The sequence below is a fragment of the Mirounga angustirostris genome, unplaced genomic scaffold (assembly GCF_029215605.1).
Source record: "Mirounga angustirostris isolate CCGP_5_RB_7025 unplaced genomic scaffold, mMirAng1.0.hap1 SCAF_4, whole genome shotgun sequence".
NCBI classification, from domain to species: domain Eukaryota; kingdom Metazoa; phylum Chordata; class Mammalia; order Carnivora; family Phocidae; genus Mirounga; species Mirounga angustirostris.
In genome coordinates, this window is record NW_026991712.1 from 70,237,780 (window position 1) to 70,263,994 (window position 26,215).

Sequence of the window (26,215 nt, forward strand, 5' to 3'; positions counted from 1 at the left end):
CGCTTAACAGACTGAACCACCCAGGTGCCCGAGGGATTATTTATTTTTTATTGAGATATAATTGACATATAACACTGTGTAAGTTTAAGGTGTACAACGTGTTGATTTGATACATTTATATAACACAATATGATTACCACCAAAGGGGGTCTGTTTCTCCCTCTCCCACCTCCATCACATCACATAATTATTTCATTTTGTAGTGAGAAACATCTTTGTACATATTATGCTTTTCTTTTTTCATACTGGGACTATAAGGTCCTCATGGGGAACAACGAATTTTAAGTCATCAGTAAGATGTTACTCACCATGTTTCACACAAGGAAAACACCGGTAAGATAAAAGTATGAACATTTAAAAGTGCTAATTTTATTTGTTGCCACTGTAATTTTCAACTAAAATTAGTGAAAAGTTTCCTACAATCTTTAAAGTTTAGAGAAACTATGGCCAAAAAACTCTTTTCCCATGTACTATTATTTTAAATGTAGAGCACAAGGACATTCATTGCAAATAATGCTCTCAGGAGTTATAAAATGAAATAAGATTAAAACAAAAAACCAACATCAGGATGACACTAATGTAAAGCCTTACTACTAAACAATATTAAAAGTATTTCAGAACTTTAAGTAGAAATAAACCTGATTTAAGAGATGTACTGCACGAACTCGTAATTCACATTAAGTCATAAAAAAGAGAAAAAGTATTTCTCTGAGTTCTGCACATGTATTTCAACTGTGAAGTATTTAAAGTAATTTGGACAATATTTAACAGTGACCCATCCACCAAATTAATCAGTGGGTTTTCTTTCAATTACTAATCAGATGAACTTCCTTCAGATTATTCTTTCGTTTACCTTCCAACAAAAACTATTTCTTACAATAATAACGACGATGATGATGATGATGATAATGATTTCCAACAAAGCTTATTATCTGTATTTTAAAAACCAAAAGAACCACCTCAGGATTTTCAAAATTTTGTAATTTAAGAAACCAATAACTTACATTTGGACAAACATGTAAGATAAACAGTTATTGCATAAACAGCTATCCACAGTCTTCATCATTAATACAAAAAGTTTTAAATTAGTCTTTTTACCTTTTATTTCCAATAAGCATAATGACCATGTTGGAATTGGAATGCTGGCGGGCATCCTCTAACCAGGTTGTCAAGTGGTTGAATGTATCTCTCCTAAATATAAAAGAAAATTTGATTACTACTTTCAAAGTGTTTCCCCAGTAGTGTACAATGAACAGTATACATTCCATTAAAAGTAACTATTTTTAGCCATATCCACTTATGTAATGAGAAACAGATCTCAAGTACAGTATCTGGAAATTAAATGTAACCTTGCTTTGGAAAATTCCAATGTATAAACCATATTACCAAATTGATTAACTTGTGGGTGCTTATTTATATAAGAAAACAATTTCGTTGCAGATCTCTGTAGTAAATTTAAATTAAAGACACACAAGTTTTGGGCGCCTGGGTGGCTCAGTTGGTTAAGCGATTGCCTTCGGCTCAGGTCATGATCCTGGAGTCCCGGGATCGAGTCCCGCATCGGGCTCCCTGCTCGGCAGGGGGTCTGCTTCTCCCTCTGACCCTCCCCCCTCTCATGTGCTCTTTCTCTCTCTCAAATAAATAAATAAAATCTTTAAAAAAAAAAAAAAAAAAAAAAAAAGACACACAAGTTTTAAAGTCAGATAGCCAGGGAATAAAGGCAAAACCATACTTTTATAACTGGCAATCATGTTTTTTTTTTTTAATTCTTATGTTAATCCCCATACATTACATCATTAGTTTTAGATGAGGCTATCATGTTTATTTAGAGAAAGTCTCTGCATTGACCAAATGAACGGATACATTTTCAAGTTCTCACCTTGTAATATCATACACTAGTAAAGCCCCTGCTGCACCTCTGTAATATGACCTCGTGATGGAACGAAAGGACTCTTGACCTGCCTGTGAGGAAAGAAAAGGTTGAGAGTTTTCTTTAATAAAAACTGTCATCTACATTTTCTTTTTATTCATATATAGGATATGGGCATGTAGGGAATGAGCGTGTAAAGGAAAAGAAAACTTAACTTCACCAGTCTTAGGAAAAAGTCACAAAATACCACTATTGCTCAAAGTCAACCAGACGCACATGCACCCCCCACCCACCCCCAACAAGACCTCTAAACCTTTTTTGGCAATCCCTGACAACCCAATTTACTGAATGGCTTCACAATACATGAATCATTATTAGGACACAGAATGGACTCCTAGCAACTAAGCTCTGAAGACAAATTTGAAAGGAAGCAAATAACCCAGAGCCTCACATTTGAATTCAATAACCCACTCCCTGGGGCAGCTGTTGACACTAGAATAAATAAAGTCCATTGTAAATAAATGATGAATGACATCTTTACGCCCACCATCTGCTGGTGTAAAGGTTGTTGGAAGGCCAAGGATGCAGATTTTATCAGTTATATCATAAACTGCAGTGAGCTTTCAACAGTCATCAGATGGAATTCTTTGAGCAATCATTTTATTATGAAAAACAGAAAATGGTTCTGAATTTAATTTATATATTTTTTTCTCCACACTTAATCAATTTCCTCTGTATGTGATATATAATGCTTGTCAAAAGGCAACAGGATGTAGAAGTCATCTTTATATCCACTTGTGAAAACAGACTTCAGAGATTATGCAAAATTAGTTAATTTCTCTCTTTTACTGGTGGCACAATGTTCTGGTTTTTAAGGAGGCTGGTGAGGAATATACATACTGCCTCTGAGTTTAAAATGGAGACGGCTCTTATCAAAAATACTTCTGCATTTTTAATCACTTTTCTACTTTTGAGAAAAAAATAAATATGTAAATGAAGTAGACCCAAAGCCAGTTTTCACAATTTTTGTATTCAAATCCACTAACCTGGAAAACATTCATATTTGTATGCTGAATTTTGATCTTTCAGTGTAACTACAAAGCCCTTCCACCCCTCAGAACTCACACAGACCAAGTTCTGCCTTGTTCTAACACTCCACACTGTACTTCCTTGTTCTTCTTGGCCCTGGCAACATACCCTCTCCTCTCCCTCCCATACCCCCCACCCCAGCGCCTAGCACTGGGTATGGCACACGGCAGGCATGCAGAGAAAGCCTTTCCAATGAAAGAATGAATCCTAATGTCTTAATCAAGTGCACAAAATGGTCATTACTCCCATCCCACCTAAATAAGTGGACATCAGTAAATACTAACATGCTAAGATACAGTAAAAATAACTTCTCTTAAGTGGAAACTAAAGCTTAGGCCCTCTCTTGGTAACTTGCAAGCAATTCGGGCACATTCAAATAATGTCTTAGGCTAAACGAAAAACTGAGAAAGCCATCACACAAAAGAACTGTACAAATAACCAACTCATTTCATAGTTTGAGGTTAAAACATTAGATGATACTAGTTGGAAGCACGACATTTCATTAAAATTATTTTTATATAATTTATTGAGATGTATCTTTCCAAAAAGTTCTTTTAATGAATCCAAGTTCAAAATATAAGCATTATGGGAATTTCTTTAATTGCTTAGCCCGGGAAAACTAAGGACTACATTTTTAAGAGATTTATTTCACTGGGAATTACATATACCAACTAAGGAGTCTTGGTAATACAAAAAAGGTAATTTTTTCTTTAGTTAATCATCAGGTTTAGAGCTCTAAATATTGAGAAAAGGCAAAAGTCCTTTAAAACAATCTTGCAGGGACATTTTGTGAAATGAGTTAAAATGAATACACTGTCAAGAGGAACACCACTGTAAGATTTAAAACTTCTGTGTTTATAGCTCAGATAAAAACAGTAAAAGGGAACACATTTTTATTATTTCTTTTTAATATTTTATTTATTTATTTGTCAGAGAGAGAGAGTGCACAAGCAGGGGGAGCAGCAAGCAGAGGGAGAAGCAGGCTCTCCGCTGAGCAAGGAGCCCAATGCGGGACTCGATCCCAGTACCCTGGGATCATGACCTGAGCTGAAGGCAGACGCTTAACCGATTGAGCCACCCAGGCGTCCTGGGAAAACAGATTTTTAAAAAGGAGAAAAGCACATGTCTATACACCATTCTCATTCTTCCTGTATTGCTTTACCAAGAACATGTTATAATATGAAAATACTGTATATAATGGATCACTTTATACTGAATCCATTCAATCTGGTTTTGCCTACCATTACAAATTAAGCAAATACTCGAGCAAATAAAAATCAAACATTCCAAGTAAGGTCTATGAACATAACCATGCATCTTAAAATCTATGATTACTGTAAAATAAGCAAAGATCAGTATTCAGAGTAGTTTCTGAATTCTTGAGACCTGCCTGGTAAGAAACACACCCCACACACTGGCCTAGTCTCTCTGTTAATGGTATTGATAGCCTTGAAACAAATCTTGCCCAGTTAAGTCAACCTAACGTGGGACTCGAACTCATGGCCCCAAGATCAAGAGTAGCATGCTCTACTGACTAAGCCAGCCAGGCACCCCTAGCCTGTACCTTTAAAAGTGATTTCCAACTGCCTAATAAAGATCCCCCAATTTCACTTCCCCATTTGCCTGAGTCTTTCTCTTGCCAACAATTTTTGTGGTAACCCGGCTGGGAATTTAACTCCTCTTCCTCTCCTGTTACCTCCATAACATACAACTTTATACACAGTGAGCTACTGCTCAGATATTTCTAAATACCCTGGTTTTAAGTCTTAAGCTCTTGGGAATCTGCTATTTGTTTCTCTAGAACCTTATCTTCTTTAATAAAAGTCTTGTTCATAAAGCCAATCTGTTTTCCTACTGATATCCTGCCCGTACTCTGAATATTCCTGCTTTTGGGCTTTTGTAACTCTGCCTGAGAAACTATTTTCCTCCACCTACCCAATTTCCCTTCTCCTTGAGGACCTGTTCAAACTCCCTGATTCTCTCACAAAGCTAGGAAGCTTGCCTACTATAGCCCATAGTTACCCATTTCTCCTCACAAACCCAAGAGCACTTCCATGTGATCATTTGGTTCTAGTACTATTGATTATATAAAAGGTACACGCTGCTCAAATGCTGGTCTTGTTTCCTCTTTAGTTCTCTTTGAGGGATAGCCTAACTCAGAATACTCAAGTATATACAGTAGGCACTCACATTATGTTATCCTGACTGATCCCAAAGGGCCAATAAAGTTAGAAAATCAAAATCTGTGAGAATCAGTATTAGATAATACCTCTACTTTCATTGTTGATGATTTATCTAACAATTCCAGCTACAAAGAACCCAGCCAAGAACCAAAAAGAAGAAAAGGACTTCTAAGTAGCCAAGTAAGTTGTCCAGTGCCCAAGAATAAAATCTTGGGTACTTTTTACTAAAGATTCAACTTAAAAATCTAGACCTATAATCAAGTAACTGCTATCATTCAGGAAAAAAGATTTTGAAATGAACACACATGAACAAGACTTCTCTTTTGGATGACAATAACATTAGTAAAAGTCAAAGTGATTTTTAGGCTGCCTGGGTCCACAGCAAGATAAAAAGTCAACCTGGACTATTTAAGTCTAGGCTTTCTAAGGGAGTCTCCTGCAGAAACAAAAGTGGATCACCCTGAGAAGAGAAACAGGATTGTTAATATCTAGAAAGAACAGCGATTTTAAATTCTTTAAAAAATTAAGCATATTTACTTTGAAAAAGAAAGGATTTCAGATTCTTTTAACACTGCCGTAATAAGAGAAACTGGAGACTACAGGTGGGAAGTAAACATTCTTGTAGAATGAAATGTCTAAGATAGTTTCCCGTCCCTGTAGTTGTTCAAGAGAAGCTGCCGCAGGAGGCAAAGCCTCTCCACCCCTGGGCTTGTGGGGCTGGGAGTGGAAAGGAGTGGCAGAGGTGGAACTGGGTCCTGGTGCTTGGTTCCAGGCCCTTTCCCTGGTCACACTGAATTCTGGTCAGCCATCCTTAGCACCCCACTGATATATAAAAACACTCATTGTTTGGGGTAAGAAGTTGGGTATAAATGGATACATTTTACAAAGGACCAAAAAAATGCCTGTGATTTGCTGAGAAGGTACTTTCAGCATATAGGTCGCACACAACTATTTTTATACAGTTCCAATGTCTCATTTGAGGGGGGAAATATTGGTAAATCTAAAATATTTTGAGGGAAGTTGAGCAGAAACATGGACTTAAAACATCCATACTGGGGCGCCTGGGTGGCTCAGTTGGTTAAGCGACTGCCTTCGGCTCAGGTCATGATCCTGGAGTCCCGAGATCGAGTCCCGCATCGGGCTCCCTGCTCAGCAGGGAGTCTGCTTCTCCCTCTGACCCTCCTCCCTCTCATGCCCTCTGTCTCTCATTCTCTCTGTCTCAAATAAATTAAAAAAAAAAAAAATCTTAAAAAAAAAAAAACCATCCATACTATAAATCTGGGGGGAGAGAATAAAATTTATTTGGATATACTAGGAAGGCAACTGAAAATCTGACAAAAAACAAAAAGAGTAATAAAAAAAGGCGGGGAAAGGCTGGATGAGGGTCTAAGAGTGAGAATGGACTTCTTAGGCCCTCGTTCCATCAGTCAAGGAGGAAGAACTGGGTGCAACTTGTTTTCTTCTTTGACTCACCCTGACAGAGACTAAGAATAAATATCACACATTTGACTTTCGACCAAAGAAAAAAAGTTACACAGGGCCAAAGGAAAGTGCTTTATGGGAGGCACTGATAAACTGTTACCACAGCTTGCAGCAAGGCCTCTGGGGAGGATCTGCTGGCAACTATACTTACTATTATCAAAACAAAGCAAAGATGCTGGATGGTGGATGTGGAAATCTTGCAAGGAAAACTTATTTTTACTTTTTGTGAATGGAAATGGATATACAGTGGATGACAAACATCCCAAGATACTGGGACTTAGTCACTGGGGGGAAAAAAATCATTTTTTTAAGGCTGATGAAACAATAATATTTGGCAAATTTTTGTCTGAAGGATCCTAGGATGGTTTTGTAAATGTCCTGGGCCAGAAAAAGACATGATCCTTGCTACTAAAAATGTAGTTTCCTATCCAAAGGTATAGACATTTGATGATATGGGAAACCGTGTTCCATTCAGATATAAAACTAAATGTGGAACCAACCTTAATGTGTGTCAGATAATGTCTATTAGAGAGTTTTGGAAGTTAGGTGAAAGTAAGAAGAAAACCATGGACAGTAAGAGGCAAACCTCTAAGGCAGAGACTCAAGAAGCAATTTTCAAAAGTAAATAAACAGAGTTGTTTGAACATTGTTTAAAATCTGAAACAGGCTACTGTGTTCCTAGCACCCTCCATGTGGAAGCCCCGGAATTCTTTTTTGGGAGTCATGATGTCTTCAAAGGTACTAGTCTTCTCTTTTAGATCGAGAGAAGACTTCCTCTGCCTTTACAGAGGAAATGTGAGCAAGGTTTGTTTGTTTTTTTTCTTCTCTATTTCCCGTTCATACTGGTCCAAAATAAGTAATTACTACAGATTTCTTCTGAAAGATCACTGCAGTATAAAATAATCAACTCATAAGCTAAGGAGGGGAGGAGGCAGGACTAGTTAATCTATAAAAGAAACAACTGGGGGAATGAATGACTTGTTCAAGTTTCAAAAATTGGAGGGCAGGGGATTATTTAATAGAACACCTTAGGGATAGAAGAATGACTGAATACACTAGAATAAATTACAATGAAGTCGTTTGTGCCTCTAATGTCACATACTTTTCATTACAGTATCAATCTTCCCTCTGGAACTATGTACTTTAGTAATGATGTCTTTTTTTTTTTTAAGATTTTATTTATTTATTTGACAGAGAGACACACCAAGAGGGTGGGAGAGGGAGAAGGCGGCTTCCCGCCGAGCAGGGAGCCCGATGCAGGACTCGACCCCAGGACCCCAGGATCATGACTGGGCCGAAGGCAGACGCTCAATGACTGAGCCACCCAGGCACCCCAGTAATGATGTCTCTTGAACATATCCAATGATCCTACCAGCTGCTTAGAATGAGATGCTTTACTCATTCATTCAATAAAATCTACCAAACATTTTATCAGTCAACAATCTATGAATGTAGACACAAAGCTGAGTACAATACAGATGGTCCTTTCCCTCATGCTTATTCTGAGGAGGGTAAACAAACAACTATAGTAACAGCAGGGTCAGAGCTCCAACAAAAATATGCATAAAATACTATGGGGAGACTCAGCTAACCCATGGGTGTCAGAAAGGCTCCACAACAGTTGACATCTGAGCTGGTCTTAAATGGAAAAAGGGAGTAAAGTATTTCGAGTAAAGCAAGTATTCATGCACAGTACAAGGTATGAAAAACGTGTTTATTATAGAATAGCAAGTAGTCTGGTTCACACTTCACTGTACTGGTTGGTTTATTAGGTAAAAAAGCAACCTAGCTTATGCAAAACAATCAGTTCTGAAAAAGAAGAGTAAACTCTTTTAATATAGAAGTAGAAAATACTTCCTTTTGGCTGGAGAGCATTAATTTTAAATCTCTAGGGAGGAAGGGACTTTGCATATTTCATTTTTCTCTTTTCCATGCAGTTTTGAAATCATGTTGCCTGAGAGAATATAAATCAAAAAGGTTATGAGACACTACAGGCTCAGGGTCGGGGAGGGACCCTAAGAAACAGTAAAAGCATAAATCTCCACTTAAAAAGAAGAGGTGAGAAACCACAAGAACCTAGAGTCCAATGTATAACTCTGGGACAGAGCAAGATAGAGATGTAGGATTTTCCATTTCAGGGACGATTATGTGATACGCAGAAAGGGTAAGGAAACCTCGGTCTCACGACAGCCTGCAGCAACTTTCTTGGTCTTCTTGAGAATCAAGTCTGTGAGACTGAATATTCTCCAAGGTTGCTTCCTTCAGTAATTATTATAGGTGACAGGTAAGAAACCAAGACTGAGTGACAAGAGAAAAAAAAAAACAACGGGTATATAATGATAAAATTCCCCATATTTTACTTTTTAAATTTATTTATTTTTTAGATTTTATTTCTTTGACACAGAGAGAGAGAGATATCACAAGGGAGAAGGGCAGAGGGAGAGGGAGAAGCAGGCTCCTGGCTGAGCAGGGAGCCTGATGTGGGGCTCGATCCCAGGACCTTGGGATCATGACCTGAGCTGAAGGCACCCAGGTGCCCCAAAATTCCCCATATTTTATATTTCATTTAATAGTTTAGAGAATATGCTCTTTGTCCTAACAGGTGACCTTTTTTGATCTTTCTCAACTGGGGATCCGTGAAGAATAAAATCTTAATTGCCCTACAGCAGTGGTTCTCAAAGTGTGATCCCAGGACCCCTCGGAGTCCCTGAGTCTTTAAGGGTCCACAAGGTCCTCTGTTTCCCAACTACCTATTTGTGTGAGGGTGTATTTTCTTCTACACTCCAACTAAACACACATAAGCCTCAAGGAAGAAGCAGATATGAGAATCTAAGCTGTTTTCTGTTAAGTAGACAGTGAAGAGATTTTTCAAAATGTAACAAACCAACACTTCTCACTAGAAAAATAAAAGTTTTGTTTTCGAAAAAGTCAATTTTTTGTTTTGGAAAAACACAGTCAATTCCCATAAAAACTGCTTTGCTTATCCTAACATATGAGTTTATTATGCTTATTTTTTAAAAGATTTTATTTGAGAGAGAGAGAACGAGCACGAGTGTGCACGGCAAAGTGGGGAGGGACAGAGTGAGAGGGGGTTAGCAGATTCCCCGATGAGCAGGGAGCCCGACGAGGGACTCGATGCCAGAACCCTGGGATCATGATCTGAGCCAATGGCAGACGCTTAACTTACTGAGCCATCCAGATGCCCCATTATGGTTATTTTTAAATGTCTGCACTGGGCAGAGAGCCTGCTTGAGATTCTCTCTCCCTCCTCCTCTGCCCCTCCCCCAGCCTTTCTCCCTATCCCTCTCTAAAAAAAAAAAAAAAGTTTCTCAATTTTGATTTCTACTAAGGTAAATACTGATAGCTATAAGGCACATAAGCAAAGGCCCTTTGGGGTGCTCGTTAATTTTTAAAAGCATAAAGAAAGGGATTCTGAGACCAAAAAGTCAGAACCACTACCTTAAGGCATCCATTGTATGTAATAAAGTAACTTCTCTTTTATGAATTTAAGTTGGGAGAATAGAGAAAACAGTCGCTCAAATCCTGTTCTGTGGTTCAGATGACAAACTGTGATCAGAAGCCGTAGTGCATGGGGGCGCCTGGGTGGCTCAGTCAGTTAAGCGCTGCCTTTGGCTCAGGTCCTGGGATCGAGCCCCGCATCGGGCTCCCTGCTTCTCCCTCCCCCACTGCCCTCTGGCTTGTGCTCTCTCTATCCGAAAAAACAAAAGGCCATACAGCCTGGCAGGGAATGGAACAGGCACTCAGTGACTGTAAGTGCGAGAAGCAAGGTGGCTTCAAGTGGTTGGGACTAAATCAAACTTTTCATTTTTAATTTTTTTAAAAAAATTTTATTTGAGAGAGAGAGAGTGTGTGAGAGTGCGAGCACAAGCGTGCACAGGCAGGGGGAGTGGTAGGCAGGCAGGCTGGCAGAGGTAGAGAAGAAGCAGGCTCCTGACTGAGCTGAGAGCCCGATGCGGGACTCAATCCCAGGACCCCGGGATCATGACCTGAGCTGAAGGCAGACGCTTAACCGACTGAGCCACCCAGGCACCCAATAAATAAAATCTTAAAAAAAAAAAAGAAAGATTTTATTTATTTATTTGAGAGAGAGAATGAGAGACAGAGAGCACGAGAGGGAGGAGGGTCAGAGGGAGAAGCAGACTCTCCGCCGAGCAGAGAGCCCGATGCGGGACTCGATCCCGGGACTCCAGGATCATGACCTGAGCTGAAGGCAGTCGCTTAACCGACTGAGCCACCCAGGTGCCTCGCAAACTTCTATTTTTAAATCAAACGTTTAATATTAACAAACTGTCAGATCAAGTGACTCTACAGGGTTTACATTCGTTATTTTATCTCATATGTGTACTTTAAATACGCTGCTGCTTTATTTTCTTAAAAACATAGTTTCTAGAGCATTTCCACTTAAGACCACATAGCCTGAGCATTTGTTCAGATATGTTCACTAACACCCAACACCTGCAGTACACCTGTTGAAAAACGCTGCATAAGATAACCTAATCTTTTCTGGCACCACATTTCATCTCATGACTGCAGGGGTGTTGGTATCCAACAAACCATAATAGGCATAAAATGACATTAAAACAAAACAAAACATATACTATACTTTCACAAAACAACTTTATTGAGGGCATACAATGTATTTACTATACTTACCGTATCCCATATCTGAAGTTTTATCTGTTTCCCATCAATAGTTATCATTCGAGCACCAAACTCTACACCTGAACAGACAAAAAATGATTTGTTACACAAACTAGAGGGACTATATTTCACATTTAAGGATTTTTTAAAAAGGATGTCTTTTTCCAGGACATACTATGCCAGGTGATACATAGATAAACTTTAACAAATATCGCTCCTATCCTTAGAAAACATATAATCGAAGGCAGAGGTGCTAAAAAGCATAAGGTAAAGACACAATTAAAATACTAAGATATTCAAGTCTAGTACAGTTAGAAAACAAACTGTGGTCTTCCTGTTTCACAGGCTCAATAATATAAAAACAACTAGAAATGAGATTCAAGAACCATAATTATTAGTAACAAATACTAAAATTTCTTAAAAACTATTAATGTGGTATAAAAATCACTGGAAGGGATAAATGCACTTCAACATCACAGTTTTGGTTCCCAGTGTGGGTTATCAACTAGAAAAGAAATCTCCAAATCTACCCAGGAGAGATAACCACTGTTTAAACATACTTCCAAACATTGCTCCATAGGTAGCACATTCTATGTATACACACAAAAGTATACAATTTATGTAAATGGACCATATAAATGCTGTTCTGCAATTTGCTTTTCAGTCAATAACATAAACATTATTCCATATCACAAATCTCATTACACATCAATAAATATATAAAACTATGCCATTATTTTTGATGGCTGCATAATAAGCCAACTTTACTGAGTTGGTACTCTATTGCTACAAATTCAGGTCATTCCCAAATTTTCACTAAGTAGTTAAAATGGAAATGAACTTTCTGCATACTTTTTTCAGCCAATGATTATGATTTTAGGCAAATTACAGGAAACAGAATTGTAGGTCAAAGGGAGTATATACTTTACACTTATAAGTTAACCACTTAGGCTTTTTCCCTTCATTTATCATCTTTTTTTGAAAGCACTCAGGCAATCATCAAAACAGGAGGAGGAGAAAAGAGGATAATTTCAGAACAGCACACAGCTGTGAAGGAGATTCTGAAAGAAGTCTATCACATATATTACACCAAGTCATTACTGCTTGAAGTGTGCTCTATCAGTATTTAGATCAGAGTCAGGGTGAAGGGAAGACACACATGGTCCTCAGAAACCAGATGTCATCCTGGCAGAAAAACAGCTTCTAGTTGCCCAGGGAAGGGCATACTGCCCAGTGTCAGAATTCCACTTCAGCATCTCCTGTAATTCCCCCAACCATGATCAGGAGGATGGGACAGACAGGTAATTTGTCCTTTCATGATATGTAACTTGAAGGTTTTAGTCTACATTTTAATACTGATTCCATCCTAGGGACATAGTCAATACCAAAAAACTAATGGTATGTTTCTCAGCCTCAGAAATAAAGAAAAGGTAGAGACTAGGCTCAGGAGTCATGATGTACTAGAATGAAAAAAGCAAAATTCCAAAATTATGCCATATAAAATCATTTTTTATATCTACCTAACTATATATTCATTACAAATACATGTAAATACATACATACATATATTCACATGTATTCTGTGCTGCAGGGTGGGAGACACACAAAACAACCACCCATCAGCTTACCATTAATGACATGAAAACGAGAATAGCTGAGGGGAGAAACCAGTGGCTAAATATTATACAAATGTTCTTTGAGGTGTCAGTATTTAAAAGGAATGTACTAATATACAAAATTCTACATAGCTAGACATTTAAGTAGGTGGGAGCCTTTTCATGACTCTATTGTTTCTACCCACAAACGAGAGAGAGAAATCCTGTTTTTCCTTTCATTGTCATAGGCGAGCTTTTAACCATAATCCAAAAATGATGCATTGTTCACTGGGATTAAAGATTTCTTCAACCCAACGCATAATGTCAAATTTGACAAACAACAACAACAACTAAAAACTAGAAATAGACCCTTGGACTGATACCAAGGTTGGACAGGCAAGGCAAGCAAGGGCAAGCAGATGCTCCTTCTCGGGAACTGACATCTTGAGCACAGGGACGCAGATATGACAAGTGACCGGCATGCATTCTGTCCCAGCAGATGAAAAGCGCAGAAAAGCTCCTGCTTCCTGGCCCCTCACATGCTTCATTCCTGCCCACTTCCAAGTCCAAGGCTTCTCTCTTCTGTAGGTTCTATATAAAACTCCAGGTATTCTAATATATATCCCCTTTTGCTTAACTTAGCCACAATTGCATTTTGGTACATTTATCTCTTTATTCAAGGTAATAAGTTGTTTGAAACAAAACAAAAACAATCTGATTTCAGCTTCAGAACCGTAACTCTTTCTCATTTACCTACTTGTAACTGGGCTCAATGTGGGTTTTACCTTTGTAGTCTATGTGGCAAAAGAAAATACTGAAACCTAAATGTCCTGTAAGACTCGGTAACACACAAAAAACTGAAAACCTTATTTCCCTTCTGCATTATTAAAATTTTTTAATCTTTTTCCTTAAGTATATACATATGCTTGAGAATCCCATTTTCCCTATCTTTTTTTCAAGGGATAAACCATCATCCTCTATGCCCTTGAGGCTCTCTTCCCAGATACATTTTCAATTAACAGCCAATTTGGCTGCCAGAGAAATTGTCTGTGGAGCCAAATGCAAGAAGGCCTCATTTACCTGACATTGTTAGGGAGCGATTCTGATTTTTTCAGATATGTTATTCACTTGCAACCTTCCAGAACAAAATACTCTGAATGTAAATACATACACTTTTTACCTCTCTCTAGATCATTATCATCCTTACATAGTAAGAACTTGAAACCTTGCAGAGTAACCATTTATTGAGCATTCAATGATCGATACCTACTAACTGTGGGACCTTGGGCAAATTGTTAAATCTCTTCTGCGTCATAGTTTTCTTATCGTAAAATGGTATTAATGATACCCATCTCCTAAGATTTTTTTCAAGATTAAAATGGTTATTACACACAAAAACACAACAGTGTTTGGCATACAGTAAGTACTCAGTATGTGTGAGCTATTATTATTCCATACTGTACACCAAAATTTCTAAACCACCACTCATATAAACTAATGATGACAGCCTGTTTGAGAAAGAGCCACCTATTGGAGCCAGGTGATTGTGGGGCTGCCAAAGCAGAGAGCAGAGGTAGACCAGCAAGAGAACATATGGACTTGTTCCAGGACCTAGACGTTACAGAGGTTCAAAACAGGGACTTGTGGGAAGAAGACTTTATTCCCCTAATTCTGGAAACAAGAGGAAAACGAGATATTAAAGAGTAGTTCCCCTAATTTTCTTTCTTTTTTTTTTTTTTTTAAAGATTTTATTTATTTATTTCAGAGAGAATGAGAGAGAGCACATGAGAGGGGGGAGGGGCAGAGGGAGAAGCAGACTTCCTGCCGAGCAGGGAGCCCGATGTGGGACTCGATCCTGGGACTCCAGGATCATGACCTGAGCCGAAGGCAGTCGCTCAACCAACTGAGCCCCCCAGGCGCCCAGTTCCCCTAATTTTCTATGAAAAATGAACAGCACATGCCATACTTAAAGGTAAACCACTAGAGGAATTCAAATTACAGAGAAAATGATTATAATGCCCTCAACTTGTAAATTATTCTACAGATTTTGGTCACAAATTACAAGAACAAAACTAAAAGGTGCAAATGTTACCTAAAGAAAAAATTATGACTTACAGATATGACCAGGCTACCCAGAGCATGCAAACTAAGTAAACAAAAATAATGGTGGAAAAAAACCTCTATCCACAATAGTAATGAAACCTATAAAATACCAAAATAAACTTAAAAAAAGCACAAGGTCTGTATGAAGAAAATTATAAAACTTTACCGAAGGGCATTAAAAAAGTTGGAAAAAATGAAAACACATGTGTATAAAAACAGGTGATTTTAATATACTAAAAAATGTAAATTGTCTCCAAATTAACCCATAAATAAAATTCTTCTCAACCTTTAAAAGCCTCACTAGAAATTCTGCATTTTGGCAAACTGAGACTAAATTTCATTTGGAAGAACAAATTCACAAGAATGATCAAGAAAACTTAGAAAAGGAAAAATGCCCATCACAAATTAAGTAGACTACAGTTACTATAAATATCACTGTGATATTTTCTCATGAAATAGAGGGTGGAAAAAAAAACAACCCCAAAACAAAAAGAAAAACCCCTAAACATAAATGGAATAGATTTGAGAGCACCCTAACAGGCTTGCTTACATATGGAGATTTAGTATAGGATAGAGGTAATAGTTCAAACAGGAAAGAAAGATGGCTTATTTAATTAATAGTATGGGGCCACATGTTATATGTGGATTAAAGAAAATCATATACATGGCCATATACCAGACAGGGTACAAATTTATAAATAATTAAGAGGGGCGCCTGGGTGGCTCAGTCGTTAAGCGTCTGCCTTCGGCTCAGGTCATGATCTCAGGGTCCTGGGATCGAGCCCTGCATCGGGCTCCCTGCTCGGCAGGAGGCCTGCTTCTCCCTCTCCACTCCCCCTGCTTGTGTTCCCTCTCTCGCTGTCTCTCTCTCTCTCTGTTGAAAAATAAATAAAATCTTTCAAAAAAAAAAAAAAGAAAAATAATTAAGAGAATATTATATAAGTTTTGTATTGGGGAGCCTTCCTTAATAAGGCCTGAAAGATATAAAGAAAAACATCAAAGGATCTAACAAAACAAAAAAACTAGTACTAGAAGGAGCAAAGATAAAAACAGGCAATTCAAAGAGAAAAGACATAGAAGTAGTTCTTAAACATATAAAAAATGCTCAGCCTCACTAAAAATTCAGGAACTGGAAAGTAAAAAACCCCACTTTTCTCTCTCCATTTCACAGAGTAATAACACAGAAGCAGCAGCGAAGGGCAAGGACAAACAGCAACAGGTACTTTTTTCAGTACTCCGGTGGAGGGAGTGCAAACCAGAACAGCTTTGTGTGATTGTTTATGAATACATTTTAAAATTCTAGACGGCGACATACACACCAGTGGATGCTGGAGGGCCAAAGGCAAGTCATACGGGGAATTTAACTTTCTCTGGATTTTTAACAATGTTTTCATAATAACCACACCCTGTCAAGAAAATACATTTACATTTTATTATTCAGGTAACAGAGACTTTGTGAGCTCTAAATTAGATGTTCACAGGTCCTCTAAGCTACCTTCCTAGTTCTTGGCAATGTTATTTTAGGTAACTAGAGTTATCTCAGAAAACTGAATCCCAAATAAATGAGGTGCGTTTTTAACTGATTTGTGGGAAGCCAGATACAAGAAATAATGCTTTGATTCTACCACCTTTCCCCACAATGACTACTCTCAGTCATTTCTTATAGGATGACTAGTTTAAGGACGTGGGGGAGATAGGCAGGAAGATGGCATCAACATATAAATGGCCTGGCCTCTAGACCAGTGTTTGTCAAACTGTCCATTAGTAGGTAGTCAAATAAATGGTAGTGGGAATTAGTGGGCTGTAACTAGAATTATCTCTATACAATGTAATTAAACAGCATTAAACAAATGTACCCATCAAGAACTGTAATGTTAAATGTTACTTTATGAAGCTTTCTACCCAGACAGATAGTATATTCTAAATATAGAATCTTTATATGTACCAGGCCCTGGAGATACAGCAATGAACAAAACAGATAACTGTGCTATCATGAACTTAACTTTTATACTGGAGGGAGACAATATACACTTATAATCACTTACATAAAAAGTTAAGGAGAAAAATCTAGGCGAGAGGATGGGTATGAGGGTGTGTGCGTGCATACAGGTACACTTGCGAAGATGTAGCAGGAAAAAAATCAGGAGCTGTTTGGATCACGTTAAATGATCATCTAAGAGAAAGGAGAATGTTGAGGCAGCAGCTGGATATGTACACATGGGGAGGAGAGAGCCTAGTCGGAGTGAATTCAAAAAAGAATGAGGGGAGGAGAAAAACGAGAGATAGAAAATACAAACAATTCTTTCTGAGGATTTTTGCTAAAAGGGAACAAAAGGATTGAAAGCTGGAAAAGGTAAGTCATGAAAAATGACAATCAAAAAGGGAAAAATGAATGACACCTAGGAGAAAAAAGAACTGCTGAAGCAGTGTTCTTGAGCAGGCCTTGGCTAGCATCTCCTAGTTCATCCAGGTAGCAAGGAAAAGGTGGAGTTTATGGGCCCAACACAGGTAGGTAGGTCTATGTGGTGATGGAGACTTGTGAAAATGCTCCTCTGCTTGCCTCTATTTTCTGAAATAGAGACCAAGGTTATTATATGAGAGAAAGAAAGGTGCTGCATGCTTCAAGAGCAAGAAGGTCTAACACAGTTGTACAGGACAGTGGAAAATGAATGGACTGGAAATAAATTGTAATTGTCAAGCAGCTGGAAGTTAGTGTCTAAGAAATTAACAGGACATTAGTTAGCATAGCTCTGTGTTCTTCTCCAAGCAGGATGGAGTGGGTAGTCAGATTTTACTTATGGGTTAGCCACAAGAATGTGATGAAGCAAAGGAGGGGGCGGGGGATTGAGGGCGCATGCAGGAGTGATTAGAATGACTTAATTACAGTGGCTAGAATTAAAGCTGGGTAAGAAGGGAAGCAGGACCACCAGAGGTGTGAGAGTAGAAAGACAGTAGGATCAATGGATTATAGGACTGATGGGCCAAATAAATAGTGTTAGCAACTAGAGGTTGTGAGCTGGAAGGATGGGAGAACAGTCAAAAGGCCAGATGCATGAAAGTGAGATTCTGGAGTGCTTCCGGATACTGGTAATGAACAGGTCCTGGGCGTGACTATGGCAGTGAGTAGCTGAGGCAGAGGGGAAGCAAGATCACAGGAGGAGAGGAAGTAAAGCAACTGAGAGGCCAGGATGTGTGTGTGTGTGGCGGGGGGGCATGAGGGGGTGCACTCACATGTATGCATAAGTCAATAATATAAAACAAATTCCTAGCTGGGTAATCAATATTTAAAAGCCACTGCTCCAGTGCTTCTCAAACTTTTCATATGAATCACTTGGAGATCCTGCTCAAATGCAAAATCTGACTCCGTAGACTCTTTAACAAGCTCCCACAGGATACTGATGCTGCTGGTCAGTGCAATAGCGCTTGAACACACCTTCTGAGTAGCAAGGCTCTAGTCTAGACCTTCAGTGTAACTGGATCCAGGATGCTATTTGTAAACTGCTTCTTTGATTCCTACGTTAACAATTCTCACTGAGACAGTAGTCAAAGGGTAAGGGGTATTTCATAGACTCATCCTTGTGTTTTACTTTCTCTGCTCCCCTGTTTAATACTTCTTAGTCATGACCCGACCTTAGCTTTTTCACCTTCTTCTATTCATCACACAAAGGAAAGTATGCAGCAGAATCAAGATAATGTCTTATGCCTATTTCAGCAAACACTCCAATGTTCCTTTAAAACAAATACATGCCACTAACCTGAAAAATAAATTGCCATGATGGGTGTCATAAGGTATAGCAGTCAGGGTCCAACCAGAAAAACAGAAACCATATTTCAATATTTAAAACAGAGGGAATTTAATGTAGGGAGTTAGTTACAGGAAAGAAAGAGCTAAGAAGCTCAAAGAAGGGATGGTGAAGAAGCCGAGAGATTAACACCAGCGGGAAAAGTGCTACCATCCCGAGGCTGGGAGAACAGAGAATCTGGGGTTGGCAGACCTAAGAAGCCAGACCATCAGTGGGCCTGTCACCACCAGAGGTTGGGGCTAGAGTCTTGGAGGACATAAAGTTAATCCAGGCAGACAGAGAAAAGAAGACGCTTGGATTCCCTTTGCTTTTAGCCTCCGACCTCCCAAAGCCACCCACCAGCAAACCCAGAGGGAAGCCAGCTGGTACGGCTGCAGGACTTACAGTTCCAAACAACCCCCTTTGGTCCACCTCCTCTCTCTCCACAAGTACAGGCCTTGCCGATTTCTGACAGCAGGCTTAAGCCCACCCTCTCCCTCTAAGGTGCCTTAGAAATGTATACGGAAACTTCACGAAAAGGGAGACACTTTCGGTTAGTTCCCTATATTAAAACCAACGGAGTCAGGCCTAAGAGACAGCTACCCAGGTTTAGACCATCTGGGCAAAGAGCAGATTCTACACAAAACTGAGCTCACAGAAGTTAAACTATGAAATGAAATAAGGACCAGCATGAAACAATAGTACCTGTTTTACCCTTCATTACTGTATATACTTAAAAGTAGTAAAATTAAAATGGAATCTGAATACTCTCATTGATAGTAGCCACTTGGGAAAAGATTTCCATATATCCACAAAGTACATGTGGTTTGGCTGAAAATTATTAATTCATCTAATAATGTGATTAACAAACTCTATGTTTGATTTGATATTCTAAAAATACACAGGGCATGAGACTCAACTTGCTTTTAAGGATGATTTAAAGATATCTGTAGAAAATAAGCAGTCACCGGCTGAGAAGACACACCAAGCTATCAGTTATAAAATCAAAGTAGATTTCAGTCTAACAGTTACTGGTAACTGTCTCATTTATTCTTTGCAACTTAGGACACTAAAAATGCCTGCTGGCAGTTTTTCTCAATTAGTAATTATAGGTAAACCTAAAGCATCTACCATGTTACCCGGCACTGTTCCAATGCTTCACATTTATTAACTCATTTATTGCTCACAATAACTTTGTGAAATTGGTACCACTATTATTCTCATTTTACAGATAAAAGAAACTGAGGCATGGAGTGGTAATGTGGCTTACCCAGCTAGTTAGTTGCACAGCCTTGATTTGAATCCTGGCAAGCTGGTCTAGTCTCTGATCATACCCCTATGCTATATTGTTTTGCAATCATTTGTTTGTTAAATACAATCAAAATCTTAAAATATTTATGTCTTCCTGTTTTCTGACCACTTTTACAAAGTTGGATAATATTTTTACCATACTCACATATTTTTAAAAAGTGATGGGATGAAACTGCACAGCAACAAATCTAGTTCATGGATTCTTTTTGATTCATCATCAATAGAATGGACCCCCTTTAGCACATTCCATTTCTACTACCCAAAACTTCTGAATGTTTCTCATCTCTTGTATAAAACTTACCGATAGTCAGGTCATGCACTGGCTGAAACCTCTTGTCTGTAAACTGTAGCAATAAGCATGATTTACCAACACCTGAAAGTTAAAAAAAATATATATTATGAGACAAAACTCACAAAAATTAAGAAACACTTTACGAAAGCACATAGAAAAGAGGCAGCTAGGGTTTCTGGTGCTCTGTGAACAATCTAACCAGAAATTCTCGGTGCTCTGATTTCCTGGGAAATTATGGGATTGATGATTCAGGTGGAAGGTGTTAACCAATCCAAAACACCTTTTCATCCTTCGTTATTCATTCGACATTTTAATCTGAAAGATAAAACTGGCAAGAACTCTTAGGAGACAACCAGGCAGGTCCCCCTAGTAGCCCCTACCACAGTACTCTAGCAATTAAGGGTTAATGCCTTTGTTTTTTTGTGTAGTAGTGAAAATATTTAAAAACAAAGTAATCTCTTTTTGTAGTTTATCTTACCTTCCTACAACCAACCAACCAACCAAATTGGCAGTTAAATGTGGGGGATCTACTTTGCTCTATCTTCTGGCTAATTCATTTCAGGATCAACTCTGTTTTTTTTTTTTTAAGATTTTATTTATCTGAGAGAGAGAGAGAGAGAGAGAGCAGGAGCAGGGAGAGGGGCAGAGGGATAAGCAGGCTCCCCGCTGAGCAGGGAGCCCAATGTTGGCAGGACCTTGGGATCAAGACCTGAGCCAAAGGCAGATGCTTAACCAACTGAGCCACCCAGGCGCCCCCAGGATCAACTCTAATCTGAATTGCATCCCTTCACTCTATCACCAAATTTCACTTCCCTAAGGTCATGAATAACTTCCACAGCCCTAATTAAAGATAAATTTTCTGTATTCATCCTACTCATCCTCTGAGAACTGGTAACTGAATACCACACCATCTTCCTACTCATTTGCAGGCCCTTATCTTCACACTCAACCAACTCTGCTTACTTGAGAGCATCCTGTGCTTCCTTCATTCTTGCACTCAATCTTGCACTCAAAAGACTTTACTGAAATGCTAACTGTGCTTTGCACTTGGGACCTGAAGATACAATCATGTGGAATGTTTCCTTCCTTACAGTCAAGTACAGGTAGAAAAATTAAACATTACGAATGACAAATAACCTATATGAACTGTAATTTGAAATAATTATAACTGCCATTTGAAAGAAGAGAGGACTATGAGGAAGAGTAACAAGATCAATTTAGACTGAAGGGCTGGAGGTCTTTCTGAAGAAGTGACACTTAAACTAAGCTGTTCAAGGTCTTCTAGATTATAAACTCAATGAGAGAAGATAATGAATACCTTGCTGTCTTATGGCAGAGATAAGGCAATTAATGATTTTGCTGAATGATTGGCCCTAGTGTCAAATGTTACAAAGATTGTCAAAATGCCCAGTAAACAACTCAAAGAAATGTGTGTGTATATGGTTATGCTTTGGGAAATACTTTATTTGTTCAAAGTTTTCTGAATGTTTTAACTAAAAATAAACATATTTGACCTTAATTTTCTTCTCTTTTCTTTTATCCATGATTTCTTTTTTACATTACAAAAGGTGTAAAGCCAAACTCATTTTATCAGATTTCTAGCTCCTCTGAATAGCCTTTCAGATCTAGGATAGAAAGGAAATAATTTTTTAAGTGTGAAGGTACAAAATAAGTGAACATCTGAGATACGAATCTTCAGGTTTTCTTTTTTTAAGATTTAAAAAAAATATTTTTAAGTACAAACATGAGGTTTGAACTCACGATCCCAAGATCAAGAGCCACAGGCTCTAGGACTGAGCCAGTCAGGTGCCCCAAGGGTTTGCTGTTGTTTTTCCAGATTGGGAGGGGGAGGGGGCAGAAGGAGAGGGAGAGACAGAATCTTCAGCAGGCTCCACAACCCTGAGGTCATGACCTGAGCCCAAATCAAGAGCTGGACGCTTAACTGACTGAGCCACCTAGGCAGCCCCACACCCCTTTTAAGTAGACTTTTTTTTTTTTTAGACTTTTTATTTTGAAGAGCAATTTTAGGTTCACTAAAACTAAAAACTGGGCAGAAAGTACAAAGTTCCCACATACTTTCTGCCCCACAGGAACACAGCCTTTTCCACCAATACTATCTATACCAGAGCCATCACATTTGCTACAATCCATGAGCCTACACTGACATATAACTATCAAAGTCCATAGTTTACATTAGGGTTCACTCTTGGTGTTGTCTATTCTACAGGTTTTGACAAATATATAATGTATTTACCACTATGGTATCATACAGAATAGTTTCACTGACCTAAAAATCCTCTATGCTCTGCTTATTAGTCCCTCTCTCACCCCCAACCCCTGGGAAATGCTAATCTTTTTACTGTCTCCATAGTTTGCCTCTTCCAGAACATCATATAGCTGGAATCAGCAGTATATGTAGCCTTTTCAGATTGGCTTCTTTCACTCAGTACCATGTATTTAAGATTCCTGTGTCTTTTCTTCATTTCTATTTTTAAACATCCAAATTTTCCCATGTGGTATACAAAAAAATTATAATTAGAAATCACATTTTATTGTGATTTATTGATTTTATTGTGAAACCTCAAGAATCATCTAACAGACTGGCAATTATTTAAGTAATACAATCTAACAGACTGGCAATTATTTAAGTAATACAAGAGCCTAAAAATCTTTCTTACCTCACAACAGAACATGTATTGCTTTAGTGATACTTTAAGTGATACCACTTATTCTGACCAAGTGCTAGTTAAATATAGAAAAGGCTTGGTGATTGGTTCTTCACTTTAAAAACTCCATATTCCTTCTTCAGGTAATCAAGTATCTTTCATGTTAGAGGGTTTGGGTAATTTGCATCCTTTGCAGGACATCTTTGATTTAATACTTGTCCTTTTTATAATATAAAATTGGCAAAAATCTCCAAGGCTTCTTTCACCAATTTTCCTAAGAACCTCTCTTAATCCTTGATATTCAGATAGTTCTTTAAAAGCATCCTCCATATCTTTCCTCTTCTTCAGCTATTTATTAGTCTAAATATCAGATCCCCATTCATCAATGGCATTATATGGAATTCAAGCAGTGCTCCAACATTTTTACATACTTCATGAAATCCTATATATTTTGCGGGACTTGTAACTGATTCGTCCTTCATTTTCATAGAGAATGATAGTCAAATATGTTGATTTTCCTGAGGGGAGACACTTAGAAAAGATACAGAATGAAGAATAGTTTAAGTGGCCAATGAATATTTTCATGTTATTTTAACTGTACTGTCAAGAACTTTGAAATATTTAAAATTTATGATTCCCAACAAATAAACTTATATAAAGCTTCTCTCATGCCAGATATTGTTTTAAGCAATTTACATATGTCAGCTCATTTAATGCTTAAGAACAGCATAACATAGCAGTTATCATTTCTGACTCCAAAGCCATACCACACTCCTCGGGTTCCAACCCCAGCCTTGCCAATCACTATCAACAGAACCTCAAATTAGTTATCTTCTCAAGGCCTCACTTTCCTAATCTGTAAAAAGTAGGCTAATAATACTTATCCCAGATGTTTATTGGGATTATTAAATGAGTTCATGCATTAGGTGCTTAAAACAGTATCTGGCACATAATAAAATTCAATAAAGAATTCAATAAATGTTTGTTACTATTAATGCTATTACTTATTACTATGTCTATGTATACTTCAAGCTCCCTAAAAGCAAGAAGCACATTTTATTCATTTTTAGTTTCACAACATGTACTTCCAATGCATGCCAAAATTCAAACTTTCTAGAAATATTTAAGTATGTACTATGTTCTAAGGCTAAGCAACTGGAATATCAGTAAACAATAAGATAAAGGTGTCTGCCCTTCTGGAGTGAGAAGAGACTATGAAAAAACTTTTTTTTAAAAATGTGTGTGTGCATGTTTGTATGTATGTGTATATACTGGGGAGGTGGGGAGTGTGGATGGATGGATGGATGGATGGATGGATGGATGGATGGATGAAGTGGACGTGGTAGTGCAGAGTGTTATGTGTTATGGTACGGAGAAAAAGCTGAGCAAATATATGAGACCTGGAATACTGGGGGAAAGGAAAAAGGTATTTAAATGAGGTGGTCTCTCACTGGGAAGGTGAGATTGAAGTCAAGACTCGAGGAGGTGAGGAAACAGGCAGGTGGATTACTGAGAGAAGAGCACTTTAGGCTAAGGAAAGGGCTAAAGCGGGGCTCAGTCGGTTAAGTGTCTGCCTTCAGCTCGGGTTGTGATCCCAGGGCCTGGGATCGAGTCCAGCATCGGGCCTGCTTCTCCCTCCCTCTGTGCTCTCTCTCACACGTGGGCTCTCTGAAATAAAATCTTAAAAAAAAAGGGGGGGGGGGCTAGAGAAAAAGCTGTATGTGGAATGTGTTGGAGAAACTGCCATGAAGCCAAATATGGCTACAGCTCAGAAGGCAAGGGAGAGCCCTGTCCCTAAGACGTGAGGTTGCAGGCATCATAGGGCCTGATCTTGCAGACTCCATAGGAATTTTAAAAAATACTTGTGATAAAATGGGTGATTTTTGGGGGGGTTTTAAGCAGAAGAGTAATATAATTTGACCTTAATTCTAAAATAATCATTGTGGCTGCTACACTGAGAATGATCTGTTAAGTATATGCAGATGAGAGAAGCAGAGATTGGTTAAGGAGGCTTCTCAATGAGGCAAGAAATGGTGTCTTGGACAAGGGTGGTAGCAGTGGAGGGGTTTGAAGAGGCTGAATTCTATAAACATTCTAAAGCAGAGGCAAGAGAATATGTTGACAGTGTGGACTTGGGTTTTGAGAGAAGGAGAACGGCATTAAGAATGGTTCCAATATTTTTGCCTGATCAAATGGAAGAATCAATGAAGATGGGGAAAATTTTAAGTGGAGCAGGAAGGACTATCAATTCCAGTTCAGTTATTTTGAGTTGAGATATTAGACATCCCAGTGGTAAAACTGGGTAGGCAATAGAATATATGAGTTTAGACTTCAGGAAAGATATTGAGGTTGGAGATATAAATTAGAATTGTCAGCATAAGATGGTATTTAAAGCCACAGAAAGAGAGGAACCAGCAAAAAGACATGTTTTATAAAAACACGTTTGTTTTATGTAATAGCAGAATTAAACAGAAACAAAACAAACATAAAAGTGTCCTCTCCCAATCCTTCTACTCCTGGTTTTCATTCTGTATCTAGAACCTGCAAGGCCTTCAAACATCGTCTTCTCTCTCTTTCCACGCAGACAGACTCCCATGGCTGGTTTTTCACCACCACAGATGCCTTCCTTCCCTGACCATTCTATGTAAAGTAGCTCCCACTTTCTACCCATTTGAAGTTTTTGATCTTTACCCAAAAAATCACCAAATCCAAAACAGGTCTCAACCCCAGAGGTTCTGAATGAATTGCCAGCACTATGTAGTGGTTAAAAGCACTAGCTGGGTGGCCCTGGATGAACCACTGACCTCTGTGGTTTTTTTGCTATGCAGAAGCTTTTGAGTTAGATGTAGGCCCACTTGTTTATTTTTGCTTTCATTGCTTTGCTTTTGGTGTCACATCCAAAAATCATCACCAAGACCAATGTCCAGGAGCTTATTGCCTATGTTTCCTTCTATAAATTTTATGGTTTCAGGTCTTACATTGAGGAGGTCTTTAATCTATTTTGAGTTCATTTTTGTGTATGATGTAAGTTGGTGGTCCAGTTTCATGCTTTTGTATGTGGCTGTCCAGTTTTCCTAACACCATTTATTCAAGAGATTGCCCTTTCCTCATTGTATATGCTTGGCTCCTTTGTCATGAGTGAGTTTACCATATATGTGTGGTTTATGTGGGCTCTCTATG

At 38.4% G+C, this 26,215-nt stretch overlaps 1 protein-coding gene across 6 annotated transcripts in view; it reads right to left on the bottom strand.

The window, feature by feature from the left end:
- The window catches only part of RAB2A (RAB2A, member RAS oncogene family), a 94,624-nt gene that overhangs the window by 39,046 nt on the left and 29,363 nt on the right, over nt 1-26,215 (bottom strand). For 5 of the 6 annotated variants that reach the window (XM_045896508.3, XM_064588286.1, XM_054512600.2 and 2 more), the window contains 4 exons: nt 20,379-20,450; nt 11,299-11,366; nt 1,880-1,962; nt 1,099-1,191 (listed from right to left, as the gene is read on the bottom strand). In XM_045896508.3, the coding sequence (XP_045752464.1) occupies nt 1,099-1,191; nt 1,880-1,962; nt 11,299-11,366; nt 20,379-20,450 (316 nt within the window). Of the gene's footprint in view, nt 1-1,098; nt 1,192-1,879; nt 1,963-11,298; nt 11,367-16,303; nt 16,391-20,378; nt 20,451-26,215 lie in introns of those variants that run through there. The other variant, XM_064588288.1, reaches the window with a different exon arrangement.